Below are 21,510 nucleotides of genomic sequence, written 5' to 3' on the forward strand. Positions count from 1 at the left end.
TTATCGTATTGATCAAATTTCTCCCCAAGTTTCATGTTTGATAACTTGTAAATTAAAATACATATTATATATGTTTCATTTAATTAGTGTCCCCTTTCCGGGTAATAGTCGATGATATTATAATGCAGTTTCCTTCAGTACCTTGTGCGTCGAGAGTGCTCACTATTTTAATTATATTTATGTTACTAATATTGTTTGATATTATGCATAATATTAATTTCAGTTATTTTGTTAAAATTGTTGTGGCTACATAAATGACTCTACTAATCTTGTTATTATTAAAGTAAGTGATAAACTAAGTAAAATTTACATGGTAGATATGTTTTATTTTTCAAAATGTTTCTAGATAAATTATTATTTATAAAAATAGAGAGAGCTGTTGTATAATAGATTTTCAGTTTATAATGTCATTAAGTAGGTCACTGTTAGGGTGCGCGTTAAATTTGAATTCAATGAAAAATTATTCCATACGTAAAACGATTTTATGCAAAAATGGTGTCAATATACTACGCTGTCCTTATGTTTTTCAAGATATTATAGATCTTATTTACATTTAAATGAGTAAAATGGTGTTTTGTTTTATTAGTAATACTAAAACGATGTAAACTTTTGGCGTATGAACAATTCTAATAAAAAAACTCAAGTTTTACAGCATCACGTTTCCTTTTATTGTGATTTTCTTAAATTAAATATACAACAGAGGGATAGCGGGGTCGCACCTGGCTAATGGAGCTTAAGCAGGCAATTAGCACGGTGGGTGGTCCCGAGAGCCTAACCTATTATTTATAATATCGGAGAGTTATTTAAGTTTTGCTTTATAATACTGAGATGGGACCGTACTAGCTTACACAATAAGTGGTGGTGATAGAGTGCGAAGGATCGGGGACGAAAATTTAAGGAGGTAAATTGGGTCGGTTACACGTTTTTGGCTCTGAAAAGAGCGTTTTTACGTGGATGAGTCACTGCAGATGAGGGATACTTTAGCCTCCAAATTTGGACATTTTCTTTTGGTGACTGATTGATTTATGGGCGATTGCAAAAACACGATTTTATATACCTCTGGTTTCAGAACTAGACAGCTACAGCAATCGTTGGGTTGTCTTGAGACTATCGTAGGTTTTCAGTTTTTCAGTATAATGTGTATGGTCAAAGAGTTGAAGAAAAATCCTGAACATATGAATCATATGTGCGTTATCACTGGCGTATTATGCTAGTGTTTGTTAATTTAAAACCACATCAACTGCATGTTACTATATTTTTTTATCGGTTATCACTTGCTATATCATTATTTTTCGTTATTATGGCGGTGACGAGTTTTTATATGATTATTATATTAAGCTCCGCTAACCGTTACTCGTTAAAATACGTCACATCAAAATAATTTTCGTAAAAAACATACTCAATAATTATTATATTATTTTAAATTAATAATGACTATAATATAAAATATGTAATAGTTATTAATTATTATTCAATATATGAATAATAATGAAGGTGTAAGTATGTTATGATATTAATAGCTTAAAATTAGTTACAATTTCAATAAGACATTTTAAAGTAGAGTTGTAATCCATTATATTTTTGATTCGGTATGTATTTATATATTCCATATTAAAAATTGCTGCGTCTTCAAACTCATCCATAGAAATTTAGAGTTTGAATATTTTTCAATTTTCACGACGAAGAGATTTTGATTGGATAGATTACTGAAGTGTATAAGAATGTTATTATCAAAATGTATAAGAATACATATTGTGGAAACTTGTATCAGATTTTCAAAAATATTTATCGATACTAAAAAAATAATAATTTCTTATGACTATAATAGTTTAAAAATTTTTTAAAATTTATACCATAAATAAAAAAACGTTAGGGTTTATGGTTATTCTTTTTTGACCAATATCAAAAACAAAATCGATTTTATCAAAAATTGAATTTGCGTAAGTAATGAAAATATTTTAGTTTTACCTTTTTAAAGTATACATTAGATCAAATTCAATATCTAAAATCAACTCCCTCCATTTGAAAATCGAACCATTTTATTAATAACTTATCACAAACTCATCTACAAAAAAAAAAAAAAACACATCATCATGATAAAATCAACACATTCATCTCTTCACTTGAAATTTAAAAATATATTATTTTCAGCATGTAAGGTCTTTCAGATTATTTTTAAATATTATATTTTTGAAATTAACTTGAATTAATTTATCCATTATCATTCATTGTAAAAATTATTTAGTTGCTTATTTTTTTCATATGAGTATATTTCTCTTGTAACAGCTGTTTGGGAAGGGAAAACAATAATTGTCCTATCCTATATACATTATATAAAATATGATATTTAGTTGGCTATAAGGCCAATATTTACATTTGCGCACTTGTTTTAAAAAAAAAAAAATTAAGTCAACTATGTATATTCTAATTATTCCCGTTTGTATTTTTAGTTTCATAAAAATAAATTTAATACGTTTAAATGTTAAAAGTTTATGGTTGGTTCAATAATATTTAATCAACATTATATTGGGTCGGTATTTAACTCAAAAGTAGGTAGGTAATGTGTTTTTTCTTTTTGTATAAAATACAATATAATATAATATTAAAATCACTTTGTACTATTTCACATTTTCCACTGATAATGGCATATCAATTAATGAGAGCTATAGGAAATGTGCATTTCATTAAATATTTTTATATGATGTTTGTGTACGCTTGTGCTGGTTTTTAATTTGTAATATTTACCCATATAAAAATGCAGTTTAGATTTAAATTATAGTGCTCCATGTATTATACTATAATACGTAAATTTAATTACTCCTACCCACTTTATTTTTTTTTTTTATTAAAATATGATTGTAGTATATGTTATATATATGTACAATGCATTTTAATTATTAGTATATGTATGTGTGTATTTATTTATTACTTGTTAGATATTATAACTAGAATTTTATTTTTATGGTAGTTATCATCATTAATTTAAATTAATTAAAAAAAAATAAATAACTATTGAAATATTGTTAACAACAATTATGGTATCTTCAATACGAAAATCGATACTTATACAATATTTAGAACTAACTTACGACTCTTTTTTTATAATGTTTACCGGGGTTAACTTTTCTTTTAATTAATTTAAGACTTCTAAAAAACTATGAACATCCCTATAAATGTACTTACTTGTCAAATCTATGTAATAAATACCAAAATAACTCATAGGTTATGATTGAAATGACGAAGTTATCCACGTAGTTATATGATTGCTAGTTGTATAAAAAATCATCTCAGCAAATTATTATCAAACGCACTTTTAAAGTCATATTTTAATTACTGTCGACTTCGAATCCTAACTGTTGTGTAAATTAAACTTATCAAAATAAATTTCTAATCATTTTACCAAAAAAAAATAAATACTTTAATTCGGGGGGAGGGGGGGCTTGTAAAGGAAAACATATTGAATTTTGTCATAAAATAACAGTAAACGTAATAAATTATTGCAGCTAATTATATATTTCCTGTTAACAAATATTTGTGTTAGTAAAGTTTTTGACGGTGTTTAGTAAAAACTATTATATTTTTATACTGTAGCTAACTTTCATGATATTTTCTAGAATCTTCGACTATCATTCACGTTTAAAACCAAAGAAAAACTTGAAATTTCAAATAACCATAATTTATATTAAAAAAAAAAAAAAAAACTGTATTATTTTATTATATAATAACACTTCTTATTATTGGATATTGGATAATATAATTTATTAGTGCAGATATAATTCAAATAAAGTGTTTAACCTAAACTCTCGTAGTACATTATTTATTTTGTAAAAATTGTTAATTAGTAAAAATATTAAGCCGATGAATATTTATTATTTTTCAATTTAATTTTAAAACTTAAAAACAAAGAAAATCGTACTATTCTTTGTTTAGCATATTGATGATGAAGTTAAAGTGTCTTTCTGTTCTATATTTATCTTTATTTTTAAAATTTGTTTACTTCTTTGCCATTTTATGTGTGTTTAATTATTTATTTTTAATTTACTTAATGTATTTATATTAATTAGTGTTCTGTTTTACTTGACCAAAACATCCATTATGAAATGGTTTTAAATACAATATATTGAAAGTGTAATGGAATTCACTATTATTATTTACTTATTTTTTTAGTCCAAAGTTTACTCACTTTATATTATTTAGTTCATTACATTTTTCATGACTCTTAATCAATATTATGGTTTTAAAGATATTCATATTAGATTTTTTTTTTAATTTTTTAATTTTGAGTATTGTTTTATCCATTTATTTAAATATGGAATCAGTTGTAAGAGTTTTTTATAACCATCAATATTCAACTCAAAATTCATCAAGCCACTAAGATAGATAACTTTTTAGAATGGGGAAATCTTAAACATAAATTCTAGTTAAAGATGGTTTTTTTTAATTCATTCAACAACTCGTAAAAGTCCATATTAGATTGATATCCATTTTGTTCAATATATTCAAAACTATACCATTAGTTTTTTACAATAACAAATAAACGTATTGAGGGTACATTCTTTTATTAATATTCTTGAAAATTGTTAAGAGTAAATACTTTCAAAATGAATTCGTATTATAATTTTCTTTCTGTAAATAAAAAAAATGATTATTTTATTATTGTATCTTTTAGATTTTAATAAATTCAATCATTTAATCAAAATCTTCTTGTGTAATTTAAATCATTTGAATGTCACAAATATTTAAATTTAACTATACACACATTTAAATATAAATAATTTGATTATCACTTAAAATAGTGATATCATTCTGTGTATTAAATGAATATGAACGAAAATAACTAAAACATTTTGAAAAGCTTTATTTACAATTTATACAAAATATAACATAATAAGTAAAGGATATGAGTATATAATATCAAGTCGCTTTGATTGACTTGAGGAATGGTACTGTTCAGAAACAGTGTTTTTTTTTTGTGTATGTAATTAAAAAATAGTATTTACATTAGCTTTTCCTTTTACTTTTACGATTATATTTTCACTAAGATATTTTTAAAACATTAAATTTATATTTATTTTACTAGTGTTATAATAGTAACCAATCATAAATAATAAATATGACTTACCATATTCCTGATAGTATAATCATTTAAATAACAATATAAATAATAATATAAACTTAGTAATATAAACTGAGCTAGATAGACCACCTTCACTTAAAAATTAGTTTTCAATATGATTAATGATTTATTTGATTTAATATATTATCTATTACATTAATTTAATAAATATATTACCTAAGTAAATGGACATACCAATACAAAGTAATCTGGAATACTGGTTACATCTACTATTATAGTAGTATTAACTGTATACAGCAGAGCGAATATCCTATTATTTTTTACACATTTACATTCTATACTTAGTACGATACTGAAATTATAATATGATTAATTTAAAATTTAAATAAATTTAAATATTTTTATGAAAATGTTTCATTAGGTAATAAAAATATAATTTGTATTATGTTTTATATATTAATACATTATTAATTATACAAATATAAAATGCAACAAATAAATTGAACCAATTTATACAAATTACTAACACAAGTGAAAAATATTTTTTTTTAATTTTGTTTATGGATTTATGTTTATAAAAATTGAAAATATATAAAATATAAATGGTTTACACATTTTGTATAAATGCAATTTTTTTTTTTTAATTTTGTTTATGGATTTATGTTTATAAAAATTGAAAATATATAAAATATAAATGGTTTACACATTTTGTATAAATGCAATTTTTTTTTTTTTAATTATGATGACTATAAAAGTGGGCTGGTACACATTTAATTGATATAAAAAAGTTAAAAGTTACGTAAGTTGTATAATATGTTTTGGTTAATAATCGCAGAATGTTTATGATAATAATCATATTATTAGAAATATCTGATTGTATGCCATAAATGCTAATTCTAATTTTATTTATTAACAACAAGTGGAAAAAAATAATAAAAAATAATTTTTTATCTTACAATTTTATTCTTTTGGAGTTATAGTATGATAGAGTAACAATTAACTGCACCTTGAGGCAGCTGTTTCATAAAATAGTTTTTATTATTGAAAATATTAAAATTATTCTATTATATAATATCCTAATAAATAGTGTATACATAATATAATATGATGTACTCGTATAATACATTTTTGCTTATTGATCGAAATATTAATGCATATGATTAATATATATATATATATATAAGTATTACAATATATAAAACATATTTACTTATTTTTTCAAAATGTCACTAATAGTTAATAAATATAAATTAATTTAACCATAAAACATGTATCATGTATACATTTTTCAAATATTTTATGAGACTTTAATACATGCAGTTTATATAAGAGTTGAAAATGTTAAAAATAATTTTCTTCTATGATCAGATAATTAGTTTCATAAAGTTTATTAAACTTTTTGAGATGATAGGATTATTCTTGGCCGATCGTCTTCGTTAGCATTATATTGGATATTTACTTCTTACAACTCTCCTTTCTAACCAGTAACCACAGATTTCTTGTTTTAAACTAACCTTACCTAAAACTACATATATTTGTTTAAATGTCAAATAATTAAAGGGAAACCAATGGGGGTGTTTTAGAAACTATTATACGTATAGTGAACTTTACACAACATTTTAGGTCAATAAAAGCACTAGTGGGGTCGTCTATACCCCAGGCGAGAGTGCCGATGCTATTTATATCTATAAGTTTTGTTTAAACCATAATTTGTTCATCAAAGAAAACAATGTTCATGAGTTTATACATAAAGTGAGGTAGAAATTTTTATAATTTTAGAAGAACTTACAAATTACGCAAGTTAAAGTAAATTAAAAAAATTAAATAATAATAACATAGTGGCTAGAGCAACATCTAAGTATTATCCACAATACAGTTAAAGAACTAAACAAATATGGGCGTATCTGATTGTCTATAATACAATATTATAACATCTTAAAATTATAAGTAGCTGCAAACAAAAAAAATGTTTCTAAGGTAACCTCATAGAACATAGTTAAAATAAATATGTATAATATACTTGTATTCCATTAGTCTTATAATTAATTTAATATCACTAATAATAAGAAAAAAAATCGATATTGTGTATTAAAAGTCATTGTAGTGTTTTGGCTAGTAAAAAAGTTGAATACGCTATTATATTTAATAGTTTAAACATGAAATTCGTATAGTAGTTAATTATTTGAATTTTTGTCTGTTTATACAAAGTTCTTCATCAAAGAACATAAAAAGGTTAAATTGTTATTATACAAAATAAACCATATTTATATTATAATTATCCAGATTATATTATACACAATACACTTATTAATATAAATCTGTTTATAATAATTAATTGTAGGCATTACTTGTCGTTGTTTGGAAACATCGATCTGTTTTAAATATTTTTATCTTTAAAAATGTATTTTTAAACAATGCATTGAGTAATATCATGAAGATCGGAGTTGAGTATCGTTTGATAGACTGGTGAATCATTTTATGAATATTATATTAAAAGAAAACTTCATTTCAGATATTTATGGCTTTTTTTAAAATTACTAAACAAAATTATTGAGATGCAATTTTTATTATTAGTTCATTTAGATGCTCTCCTGAACTCTAAAAAAATAAGTAAATTCAGAAACTAAATCAGATTTCATCTATATTTATTTTACTACTGTATAATATGTAGTTTATTATGTTTTATATTTTATGGTAATTTCTTTGTAATTGCTTTAATGATTTTATCATTGATTTTATTTTTGCATTTATTTTCTTATAATGCATTCTGATAAAAAGTCTGTACCTTTTTATATTAGATGATCAATACTTGAATATACATTACAAATAAGTTAACTGATAGCTTGGATGCAACAAGTTCTCAAGCTATTGGAAATATTAACATAGACATTTTTAGATGTGATGCAAATCTTTCATCAATTTTAAGCCATCAATTAGGATATTCTTTTTTGTTTTGATCGATTCGTACATAAACGCATATTTATCATACAAACTTTTATATTAAAAATAGATGTATTTAAAGACACTGCGAGGTATGTCACGCGTCGTTTACCTGAGATCACCGTTAAAAATAAAATATGTTACACTAGGAACCGAGCATTGTATTTTCCGATGTTCTTAATTGGTTAAGGGTTTTGCTTATGGTATTGATTTGGAAATTGTAAAATATTGTAAAGTCATACCAAACTATTAAACATGGTTGTTGTAGAACATTGCTAATAGCACTCTATTATGTATGCATTGAATTTGAATTCAATGATAAATCATTGAGCTTTGGAAATACCATTCTGAGTGAAAACGGCCTGACAGCCAATATTACTATATTATGTATACTATAATATTATCATTAAAGTAATTTATTAATATATTAACAATAATATTAGTAACACGATAAGTTAATTCATTTTTGCAGATAACTTAGCGTTTGAAAATATCATTGTAGTTATAAAATATAATAATATACGTTTAAAGTTTAAAATTATTAAATAATTTTTAATTATAATAAAAAACTAAAATCTTTATTCATTATTTTCAACTTAAATCCAAGAAAAAATTTGTTGTATGTTAACTTTAATTGTATAGGTAAGCTATATAAAATAAATAATAATATTGTCTTTATAGTAAAATTTCGTCTAATATATGATACTATTAAATATAATTATAAAGAGTATATTTATTTAATATTTACTGATGTTAAAAAAAAAAAAAAATTACGTTTAAAGGAGGTAGTAATTTAGTTTAATGTTTATAATATTATAATAGTTTTAAAAGTGTATTGTCATTATATTATTATGTTCAATACTAAGTAAATCGTTGAATTCTCATTAAAGTTTTATGTATCTTGAAAATAACAGTAAAATTCATTTTTATTTAATATTTTTCAATTTTTTGTACAAGAATATTTTTCATTTATTACTTTATCTTTGATGTTTTTACGCACATTCAGAGTGTTATTCTTTTCAATGTAAATAAAAAAAAAAAAACGTCACACATAGAGGTAAAAGATGGAACAAGTGACGATAAAAAGTTTTTCGTTTTATTCACGTTTCCTTATTTTATTACACACACACTTATGTACAATAAAATATTTTTGTAACCGTCATCGTGCATAAAAAAGATATGTTGCTTATTGAGCATGTCTCTTTTTTATAGCATAATATAAAGACTAGTAAATTCTGTTTAGACTGAGTATTGTGTAGATCTTTATATGAATTACAACTTTTAAATTCTTTCGATAGGTACACTTTTTAAGGTTATCCATTGTTAAGGTATTGTGGCACGATCGAAAAACAAATATGAGATATAAGTGTAAACGATGAATGAAAGCTGAACAAAACTAATGAATTCTTGTTTGCAGAGTGTGCAAATATTATTTCAGAGTTTATTCTGTCTTAGTAACGTTATTCTTTTTGTCTTCCAAAACCTTGTCATCTCTGACTGATCTATTTTAACGTATTTAACCAGTATATTGTGTTTTGTTTATGCTCATTCTGTCACGTTCGCCACATAAAAATCATTAGTTGACCTATGTCTTAATCTGTCTTTATCATTAATTTTAATTTGCTTAATAAGACTTACTTAATAAGTGTTAAGTACATAATATTAGTTAGTATTAGTAATTATTAGTACTTTATGATTGTAAGCATATATTAACACATAAATTATTCTTTTAATAATAAACATGTATTTGGTAAATCATATTATTAGGATACACATTTAAAAAACAATATAGATAGAAAAATTAAAATTATAAGACTAGATGTAACAAATAGATGTTACCTTACAATGAAAGAAATATTCTCACCCAAGATACTGTCAATACGTACATTATATACAAAGTAATAATCATATTTTTGATTTTCTGCTATTAATATAAATAGGTTAAAAGTGCTAATCATATTTACATATTATTATTTATTTGTACAGTGAAACTTCCAGATAACGGAATTTTCTATTTTATGAATAATTTTTGAGAATCATGAACTTCATTGTTAATCATGTGTTAATTATATTTAACAAATTCTTCTATAATACGATTTTTTTTTTTATTCCCAACGAGACTTCGTTAAATAGAAGTGTCACTGTATTTACGACCCTTTAACAAAATAATATTTGATTATATCGTTATATTTTGTATGCCGGCGATATGAATAGGCAATTTCACTACATTACTGTGGGAAATACAACATTACAATATTATGGGTTATAAGAATATTGTTTCGCTATGTTTTAGATTCTGAACGGAGCGATAAATTTATTGATTTTACAATGATGTATGTTTTTTTTTTTTTTTTTGTTTTTTTTTTGTGTCTGTGTACAGCATAACTAGTCGAAATAATGCTTTAATTTCAAACTTTGGGGGTGGTTTCCAATGGAAAAGTGAATATTATCCTTGGTGCATTATAGAGGTAAAAAGTAAACATTTTCCAACAGTTTTCAAAAAATCGAGAAAACCAAAAAAAAAAAAATGACGGAAAAACGGGAATTTTCACGCAAATCCAGTTTTCGACCGAATCGATTTTTTATATGGTTGTTATTCAAAAAATAATCACTGTAAATACTTGAAATTTTCACCAAATGTTTAAGTTAGTTTTATCTATATACAGTTAAATTTTCAATATAGACCACTGAAATTTTCGATTTTTATGCGAATTTTTTTATGACCAAAAAAACTTGAAAATTTGATACAAGGTTTCTTATTAGTTTTTTTTATTGTAGCTAAAAAAAATTAAAAATCGTTGTTCACAATTTTTTTTTGATAAGCGTTTATAGTTCAAATGTTTACGAAATCTGTCGAAAACGCGAAAATTTGCAAGTAATTTTGAAGTTGAAAAATCATAAAAAATTTTGTATTTATAACTCAGGATTAAAAATACAACATTAACAATCAAAATACTTGAACATTTTATACAAAGTTCCTCATATGTTATTCTAATAGTGATTAAAAAATTATAAGAATACATAGGCACAATTTTTTTTTATTAGCATTTGTTCGGTACCGATTCTAGCGGCGACAATATTTATTTTTGTCGTGGGTCTTCGCCGATAAGGCAAAGAATGTTCGAGAAGAAAACCCCGCTCCCCGCCGCCGTACCATGCAAAACCGGCTGTCGTCGCAGACAACAAAGGCCTACCGCCTCGGAGGCGGTAGTATCGTACTAGACAGTTCGCGAGCCTGATCTATGTTAAGTCTCTCGCCGTACAAGTAAATCGCGCCGGCCATTATATGATTGGTGTCGTTGTTGTTGCGATTTATGAATTTTGTGCTAGTTACGCGCCGCGTTGACGTTTAATGGTAAATAAAACTCGTTATTAAGTTCGAGTTCGGTTGTTTGCGGCATCTATTTAAATCCGTGATTGCAACGAAACGTTTCGCTGTTTTGTTGTATAATATTAATCGTTCGGATTTCTTAAAGTGCACGCGGGTGCACGTTAAGAACAACGAACGGGTCAGTGGTCATCGTGCGCGGGCACGAGTCGATCATTTACCTACAAGCACGTCGGAGATTCGGGCAGCCATTAGCGTGTAGGTCGCGGGACCTCAGCTAGGCGAACAGACGTCGGTGCGGTATCCATTTACATATACATACATACGCATTTGGTCATATGGACACAATATCGTGGAGTATGGACACTAGACAGTCGAGCGGTCGGCGGTAACCAGATAACGGTAACGCAGTATCATAATTGATACGCGATTAACTTCTTATATTATCACATTATCACTTATTAATATTGTATTGTTTTGATTGATATTATATCAACATTTTGTATCATGGCCTCTGAGGCAGTTATTATGTTATTGTAAGTTTAGTGCTTACGGCATTCATATTATTTATTAATTATTATTCTCGGTTGACGAGTGGTTAGTTGCCTTTATATTATATAGTAGGTGGGCGCCTACATCTCTATATTTCATATGTGATCATTAGTATTATTATTATTATTACTTGTAAATATTATCCCTGTTTGTTATGTTGTGTGATATATCTTTATAATACAGTCCACTAAAATTATTATTACCACTTCAAATTTGTTGATTATTATTAGTGTTAGATTCCTATTAGTTTACACATTAATATACTAAAATTAAATTACGACACAACATTTGGTCCGTTCGGGCTCGGATAGGAGTAGCAATGTTTATATGTTTAAATACGAATTATTTTATTTGCTTGCTTATTGTAATCACATAGTACGTTAGGTAGGTATTGTTCGTTAGATTATTGTTATTAGATATTTTGTTCCTAATCATCCTATTTTGTAAATATGGGTCGTCCGAAACGTCAATCGGTAGCTGTGGCTTCGGAGCCAAACATGCTGTTACGTTCACGTGCTTCTCGCGATATGATTGTACGAAAAATTCGTAATTTACATACGTTAGCTCAGGAGGCGCAAACTGAGGTTGACAAGCAACCGTTGTTTTTGTCGTGCTACGTATCACTCGACAAGTACATGGATCAAGTTGAGGTACACCAACAAGAAGTGTTGAATTTTATGTTGGATTCCGGATTACATGACGACTTCAAGGACACAGATTTGTTAATTACGGACGAGGTTGAGGAATTAATTGGACGTATTCGAATGATTTTTGAAACAATTCGACCGACGACAAGTGTAACAAATCGGATGCCGCGTCCGGAGTGTGGGGCTTCTGCGGGTACCGCTATAGCATTGCCCAAAATTGAGTTGCCAAAATTTGATGGGGACGTAGTCCAATGGTGCTCATTTCGTGATATGTTTTGTTCACTTGTGCATGACAATCAGTCAATTTCGGACATTGAGCGATTTCATTTTTTAAAATCATGTTTATCAGGTCCTGCGTTAGCCGTTATCAAGTCCATTCCGTTAACGGCCAATAATTACAATATCGCGTGGAATGCTCTTCAAAAATCGTTTGAAAATAATCGATTATTAGCGACGGCGCATATCGATCGATTGTTCGCGTTCTCGCCTCTCAAGAAGGAGTCTACGGCGGCACTCGCTACGTTTGTCAATACGTTTCGCGAGAACGTCGCCGCTATCAAGGCGTTAGGTATCGATGATATTTCTGGTTTTCTATTATTTTATATTGGCGCGCGGGTGCTTGACGTTGAAACCAGAAGACTATACGAAGCTAGTATACCACAGACGGAAATGCCGTCATTGGATAGCCTTTTGGATTTTGTTTCTCGACGGTGCAAGATATTAGAAAACATCGGAACTACTGCGGATAAAGTAGAACAAAATGTCAAGGTTGCGGCTAAAAAGAGCAAGGGTGGTACACCCGGGAAATATTCATTAACTACGACTTCGAGTGGCGTAAAATGCATTTTTTGTGAACAGGATCACCCACTTTATCGTTGTGGAGCATTTAAACAAAAATCGGTCGCTGCAAGAAGGAAGTTTGTCAGCGGTAATGGTGTGTGCTTCATATGCCTAAAGTCAGGACACGCAGCGAAAGCATGTACGTCAACATTTAAGTGCCGGAGTTGTGGTGGCAAACACAGCACATTGTTACATATAGACTACGCGAAGCCAGCGTCGGTAGTATCGTACGGAGACGCCGAATGTTCGACAGAGGGAGCGGAGTCGACGGAAAAAAGAACAACTGCAACGGAAAATCAGGTCAAGTTTTCGGGAACTGTGCGTACTGAAGCCACTGTTATTTTAGGTACAGCTATTGTGCGCGTTCGGGACAACGTGGGAAAATTACAAACGGTACGCGTCCTTTTAGACAGTGGTTCCCAAATTTCGGCGATCACTTCACAATGTGCTACTCGTCTTGGTTTGAGGCATATTAAGAGCAGAATAGAGGTGACAGGTCTCTCTCAACAACGAGTAACTAAAGTGAAAGGTGTCACACAATGCCAATTTATTCCGCTTCACGCGGAGGGTCCGCAATTTGGTGCTACTAGCGTCGTCATTCTGACGCATATCACTATGCAGTTACCTAGTGATAGAATACCTTCGGCGGTGCGTGAGCGGTATCACCACCTGTTGCTGGCCGATCCGGAGTTCGATGTACCGGGACCAATCGATATGTTGTTAGGAAGCGACTTGTATCCACATTTGTTACAATCAAAGGCCGATATCATTCACAGTACGGGTCTGCCGTCAGCCATGAACACTCATCTTGGATGGATTGTGGTAGGAGCATTAAATGAAATTTCAGCGTCGCCCATGGTGTCATTATCAGCAGTATCGACGCCAGAAATCGGAAGATTAATACAAAAATTTTGGTCTGTGGAGGAACCAGATGTGCCGGACATTTTGTCAACGGAAGACGAACGATGTGAGGCATGGTTCCGTAAATCGACAATTAGAGACGCATCCGGACGGTTTGTAGTGTCCTTACCGTTTCAGTCGTCGGTGCGCGCTCTAACAGAGATGTCAACGAGTCAGACGGCGGTAGTTCAAGGCGGGAGCCCGGAAGATTTAGGTGCATCGCGCGCACTAGCATTAAATCGTCTTTACAATCTCGAGCGACGCTTGGCAAAAGATTCGGAACTGTATACAGCATATCGGAAATTTATGGATGACTATTTAAATTTAGGTCATATGAAATTGGCATCGGTGCCAGGAAAATATTTTATACCACACCATGCTGTGGTCAAGCACGAAGAAAAGGGACTTAAGATTCGAGTTGTCTTCGACGCATCGGCGAAGTCGACATCGGGAAAATCATTAAACGATTGTCTATGTACGGGGCCGAAATTACAGACTGAGATCAGCGATGTTCTACTTCGTAGCCGATTCTACAAATACGTGTTCGTAGCTGATATCGCGAAAATGTATCGGCAGATCAGAGTACGTGATGAGGATTGTGTCTATCAACACATCCTGTGGCGTAGGTCACCGGAGGATGAGGTGCAGGAGTATCAATTGCGAACCGTCACTTATGGCGTGAACTCAGCGCCATATCTTGCACTGCGATGCCTGCGTCAATTGGACTTTGAAGATGGTGCGAAATTTCCCCAGGCGAAGGGCCTGTTAATCAATAATACATATGTTGATGACATAATCGCTGGCGCCGATACCGTAGATGGCCTATTGGCCGTACAGAAAGACCTAATTAATTTATTACAGCGAGGTCAACTTGAATTAAAAAAGTGGGCAAGTAACTGCGATGCCGTGCTGAGGTGTATTCCGGTCGAGGATCAGGCTGTAGAACCAACGTTCACACCAACGGAAGATGCGAACTTGAAGGTGCTTGGAGTCCATTGGGATCCTACCTCCGATACCTTTGGATATCATGGAGCCACCAGCGAGAGATCGACTACCAAGAGGGTTGTGTTATCTACGATCGCACGACTGTACGATCCAATTGGTGTCTTAGGTCCGGTTTTGCTGTGGGCTAAAGGATTCATGCAAGAGCTATGGCTCGAGAAGATTGGATGGGATTCGCCGGTACCTACTTCGTTGGTGAACAAGTGGCTGCAGTTCCTGGACGAGTTACCATCGTTGTCACACGTATCTTTACCGCGTCATATTGATGTCCGCCATGCAAAAGAAGTGCAGATGGTGGGCTTCGCCGATGCATCACAATGTGGATATGCAGCCATAGTATTTTTACGGATAGCTGACAATTTGGGTCACTTCCATGTTTATTTTATCACGTGCAAAACCAAGATAGCACCGTTGAAATCATCACAAACGGATACTTCGTTGACAATTCCTAGGCTCGAATTATGTGCGGCTCTACTTCTGGCCAAACTTTTGTCACACCATTTTGAAGTTTTAAATAACATAATACCCATTAACAAGGTCAAGGCGTGGACAGACTCCACAGTCGTTTTAGCGTGGCTTACGCGGGAACAGAAGCAATTTAAGATTTTCGTGACCAACCGTGTGGCCAAGATACGAGCACTGGTGCCCAATTGTGAATGGGCTCACGTGAGGACGAACGAAAATCCGGCTGACCCGGCTTCCAGAGGTATGCTTCCGAGAGAACTGCTGTCATGTTCCAAGCACTTATCAGGACCAGATTTTCTACGTCAGGATGAAGTTCAATGGCCGGCGTTGCCGTCTGTGGAAGTTATGGCATCATTAAATTTACCGGAAGTAAAAAATTCGGTTCAATGTGCATTGCATACCCTCGAGGAGGAGGTTCCTTGGATAGAACGCTTTTCCTCTATATCTCGGATGCAGCGTGTTGTTGGATACTGTCTTCGATTTATTAATCGAGCGCGAGGGCGTTCTATGTTGTCAGGACCTATTTCATTTGCAGAACAATATCAGGCTTTGTATCGAGTAATCAAATATACCCAAAAAATGTATTATTCTGACTTATACAAGCAAATCAAAGGTCATCGAATAATTGTACCCGTAGCCTTAGCTCAGTTGGCTCCTTTTGTGGACCATGCCGGGTTGATTCGAGTCGGAGGACGCCTAAAGAATTCTGCACTTGACGACGGCGCGAAACACCCTATATTGTTACCACAACGGTGCCATTTCACGGAGTTGATTGTTCGGCATTATCATCAGCTATTGTTACACGGTGGAGCGAGACTGGTACTGTCAATGATTAGTCGACGATATTGGATTATGTCAGGTCGGGCTGCTGTACGTCGAGCAGTACATTCATGTGTTCCATGTTCAAAATATCGAGCCACTACTCCTATACCTTTCATGGCGGACTTACCTGTTTTCAGAGTCACCGCAATTCGGCCATTTTATAATGTAGGTATGGACTACGGAGGTCCATTCGTTGTGAAGGAGAGTCGCCGGCGTGGGGCCCGGACCCACAAGGCGTATTTGGCTTTGTTCATTTGTATGGCAGTAAAAGCCGTACACTTAGAAATTGTGACTGATTTGTCTACTGAATCTTTTATTGCGGCATTGGACCGTTTCACTTCACGCCGTGGAATCCCAGCCAATATTTACACGGATTGCGGGACGAACTATGTTGGTGCAGCGAAGCAGATTAAGGCCTTGCTTCAAACGGATGATGCACGTCAGGCCGTCTCTTCTCGGGTTCAATGTGAATGGCACTTTAACCCTCCGGCCGCGCCCCATTTTGGTGGGATATGGGAGGCCGCAATCAAGAGCACCAAGACACATCTTAAGAAGGTCGTGGGAGCCCAAGTCTATACCTTCGAGGAGATGTCTACACTAGTGATAAGAATCGAAGGTGTTTTAAATTCCCGGCCATTACAACCTCTTTCGAGTGACCCGAATGATTTTGTCGCGCTCACTCCGGGACATTTTTTAATTGGGCAACCGCTCTTGGCCCTACCTGAAGAAAATGTCATTAATATTCCGATCAACCGTTTAAGACGATGGCAACTAATTCGTCAGGCACTACAATCCTTTTGGCGTCGTTGGAGTCGTGAATATTTGCAGACATTACAGGGACGCAAAAAGTGGTTCAAACAAACCGACAACATAACTGTAGGGGACTTAGTAGCAGTCCATTCACCTAATAACCCACCGATGTCATGGCAACTTGGACGTATTGTGGAAGTTCATCCTGGTCCTGACAATGTCGTTCGCGTTGTGACTATTCGAACAGCCGACGGTCTTCTCAAGCGACCAGTTGTCAAGATCACCAAGCTGCCCATGTAAGAAGAAGCCGGTGCGTACGGACGTCCCATATCCTCTCCCATGGTAGTTATATTATATATATATATATCTTTTTGTGTGTATTATTATTTTTTGTTTGTATACTTTGTATTGTAAATAGTGAGTATTCAATTTGCGTTAGCGGTAACCATGATATTGATGACCTGCAATACAAGAAAATTTGAAAGTTCGTCGCTTTCAAAGGCGGGAGAATGTTCGGTACCGATTCTAGCGGCGACAATATTTATTTTTGTCGTGGGTCTTCACCGATAAGGCAAAGAATGTTCGAGAAGAAAACCCCGCTCCCCGCCGCCGTACCATGCAAAACCGGCTGTCGTCGCAGACAACAAAGGCCTACCGCCTCGGAGGCGGTAGTATCGTACTAGACAGTTCGCGAGCCTGATCTATGTTAAGTCTCTCGCCGTACAAGTAAATCGCGCCGGCCATTATATGATTGGTGTCGTTGTTGTTGCGATTTATGAATTTTGTGCTAGTTACGCGCCGCGTTGACGTTTAATGGTAAATAAAACTCGTTATTAAGTTCGAGTTCGGTTGTTTGCGGCATCTATTTAAATCCGTGATTGCAACGAAACGTTTCGCTGTTTTGTTGTATAATATTAATCGTTCGGATTTCTTAAAGTGCACGCGGGTGCACGTTAAGAACAACGAACGGGTCAGTGGTCATCGTGCGCGGGCACGAGTCGATCATTTACCTACAAGCACGTCGGAGATTCGGGCAGCCATTAGCGTGTAGGTCGCGGGACCTCAGCTAGGCGAACAGACGTCGGTGCGGTATCCATTTACATATACATACATACGCATTTGGTCATATGGACACAATATCGTGGAGTATGGACACTAGACAGTCGAGCGGTCGGCGGTAACCAGATAACGGTAACGCAGTATCATAATTGATACGCGATTAACTTCTTATATTATCACATTATCACTTATTAATATTGTATTGTTTTGATTGATATTATATCAACATTTTGTATCATGGCCTCTGAGGCAGTTATTATTATTGTAAGTTTAGTGCTTACGGCATTCATATTATTTATTAATTATTATTCTCGGTTGACGAGTGGTTAGTTGCCTTTATATTATATAGTAGGTGGGCGCCTACATCTCTATATTTCATATGTGATCATTAGTATTATTATTATTATTACTTGTAAATATTATCCCTGTTTGTTATGTTGTGTGATATATCTTTATAATACAGTCCACTAAAATTATTATTACCACTTCAAATTTGTTGATTATTATTAGTGTTAGATTCCTATTAGTTTACACATTAATATACTAAAATTAAATTACGACACAACAGCATTTAAAGTTCAAATTTTGACGAAAATTCGAATTATGAATATTTGCAGATTATTTTGTAGGTATAATTTATAAAAATGTTTGTATAGGTAGCTAAGAGTTGAAAATTTAATACAAGATTTTTCATAAGTTTAACTTACAATAATTAAAACAGAACTTAAATTTTTGTGTATTCAGGCCGTTAAAACATAAACCACCTTTTTCACCAACCACTGGAAATTATATCCTAGGCTGACAAATCATCTTCGTTCAGAATCGTTTTTCGCATACAATAATACCTATCATTGCATTCAAATTTAACCTATCCTAGTCCAAGGTTCACCCCACCCCCTAATGCACAGCAGATCGGTACCCACTTGACCGCTTTGTTACTGTTATGTAGCACTATTTCTATAGCATTAAACCCGATTATTTTTTTTTTTTTTTAGTTCTAATGGGTGAAATATTCCCCAACAAACGCTTGTAGTTTGAACTTGAGTTTTCATTGCGTTTTTATAATAGATACTGTAAATTGTGTAATAATAACCGTGCATCTTTTTTTTTCATATATAAGTAATTTCCTATTTAATTTTTACAAATATAATTCATTGTATTATAATTATTTACTATATAAAATTGATAATGTGCTGTTTAAATGAAAAAAAATATTTTGAATAGGTTATTTTAAAACCATAACATGATTTAACGATAACGTTTAAGCTTTAATGTATGACTCTATGTTATGAGGTGTCCTTAGAATATTAATAATGATTCTTTTAAGCGTAAGTAATTAACTCTGAAACTTGTCAAATAAATTTTAAATAATGTAAATTTATCTAGAAATTAAGAATATTGTGAATTTATGACAAATATGATAAGAAATTACAAGGTATAATCATTAAATTATTACTACATAGAGGTTGGAAAATGGTTATTTTGTGTTTATTAAAAAAATAGAGAACAAGATAAACTTAACTATACCTATATTGTTTTTATTTGGCATACATTTTTTGGTCATGTATTAGTAAACTTTTTCATAAAAAAGTGAATCGAAGTGAAAAAGATCACTGGTGCGCAAATAATTTTCTATTAATCGATTTTCATCAATTTCAACATTTGGCTCAAAATTGTTCTTCTGTTAAGTTTTAAAACTTCCTATGGATACAGATCAAAGACATTTTTTAGTTAGTACTATAATTCGTTTTATTCAGACTGAGAGTGAAAAAAAAATAATATCTATATAATATTGTATATTCTACACAGGTTAGGCATTCATTATCACTTTTATAACAGAAATGTATTCTAAGTATTTTAATTAGTTTTTTTTTAGACGTTTTATATTATAATAATACATTTATTATAAATAAATTCATCGTTTTTCATTATTTAAAAGTATTATTATTATTAGAAATATAATATTTAATTTTTTTTTAATCATTAATACACGATGTTATCATTTTTTTTAATAAGATTCTATTCAATAAGCTATTTAGTAGTATATTTACTTTACTTATAACTTATTAATATCTACCATTATCAAAAAGTGGTTTACAGTAATTTTGAGGATATTTGGTAAATTATTCTACATTAGTTTATATATATAAGGTAGACTAAGTTGGGTTAGGTAGTATTTTAGTGTAATTTTTTCGGCCACATTTGTACTTGTTTGAGTGAGATGTATAACAAAATGTATTGTATTAGGCGTATGAAACAATGGATTACCTAAACTTAGAGCTCTAAATAAAATAAAAATATAATTCTATAAATATATTGATATATTATAAAATATATTATGTACTTACCTACAAAATTTTTATATCTAAATCAAATCAATTAAAACGATTGACTTCCACATTAACTTTAGTGTACAATAGATAATTATTATGTAGCTTATACTGACAAATCCTATTAATAAAGAACATAAGCTCCTTTGAGCGCAATATTGTCTTCAGGCAACAATCATTTGAACACATGGGTGAGGGATTTAATTATCCGGTACGCCTTTGAAAGTGAATTCAATTATCTTAGAAATTACTTTGTACTATTTCTGGGGTATGTAGAATAGAATTCGTTTGCCAAATGTGACTTTAAAGTATAGTTAAGAACCCATATAACTACAAACTGAAGTTTACTATTATTGAATAATATTTTTTATTATTATAAAATATATACCTAAGAACACAATGTTGCTTATATTTTTCTCTATCTTTGTCTGTTTTGATTATTTCCATACTTCAATAAATGTATGTACAACGTTTCTGGCAAGCACGGAAGTTAAAGGTCGTGGGCTAAACAGAAAAGTCTTAAAATCGAATTAAAGAACAAGTACCTATGAGTGGTATATACGAGATAATTTGAATGATTTGGGAGCTTTTTGACAGTATATTTCAAATGAATACTATTTAAGTACTGTAATTAACTTTTAACCATTTATAAATATTTAAAAGTACATAATTATAAAAAAACGTCAACCTAAATTTACAAATAATTCATAATATACATTATAATACTGTAATTTTTTCTTAAAAAAAAAATAATATTAATAATAACTATTTTTATTTACTGTAATTTTCATATTTTTT

At 30.9% G+C, this 21,510-nt stretch overlaps 1 protein-coding gene across 1 annotated transcript; it reads left to right on the forward strand.

Annotated features, from left to right (window-relative positions):
• Positions 1-12,346: 12,346 nt before the first annotated feature.
• LOC126550848 (uncharacterized) lies at positions 12,347-18,636 on the forward strand. Its single transcript, XM_050203260.1, has 2 exons — positions 12,347-17,665; positions 17,742-18,636. The coding sequence occupies exon 1, from the start codon at positions 12,347-12,349 to the stop codon at positions 17,621-17,623; it is 5,277 nt and encodes a 1,758-aa protein (XP_050059217.1). The 3' UTR covers positions 17,624-17,665; positions 17,742-18,636.
• Positions 18,637-21,510: the final 2,874 nt, after the last annotated feature.

This window comes from Aphis gossypii, chromosome 1 (assembly GCF_020184175.1).
Source record: "Aphis gossypii isolate Hap1 chromosome 1, ASM2018417v2, whole genome shotgun sequence".
Taxonomy (NCBI): domain Eukaryota; kingdom Metazoa; phylum Arthropoda; class Insecta; order Hemiptera; family Aphididae; genus Aphis; species Aphis gossypii.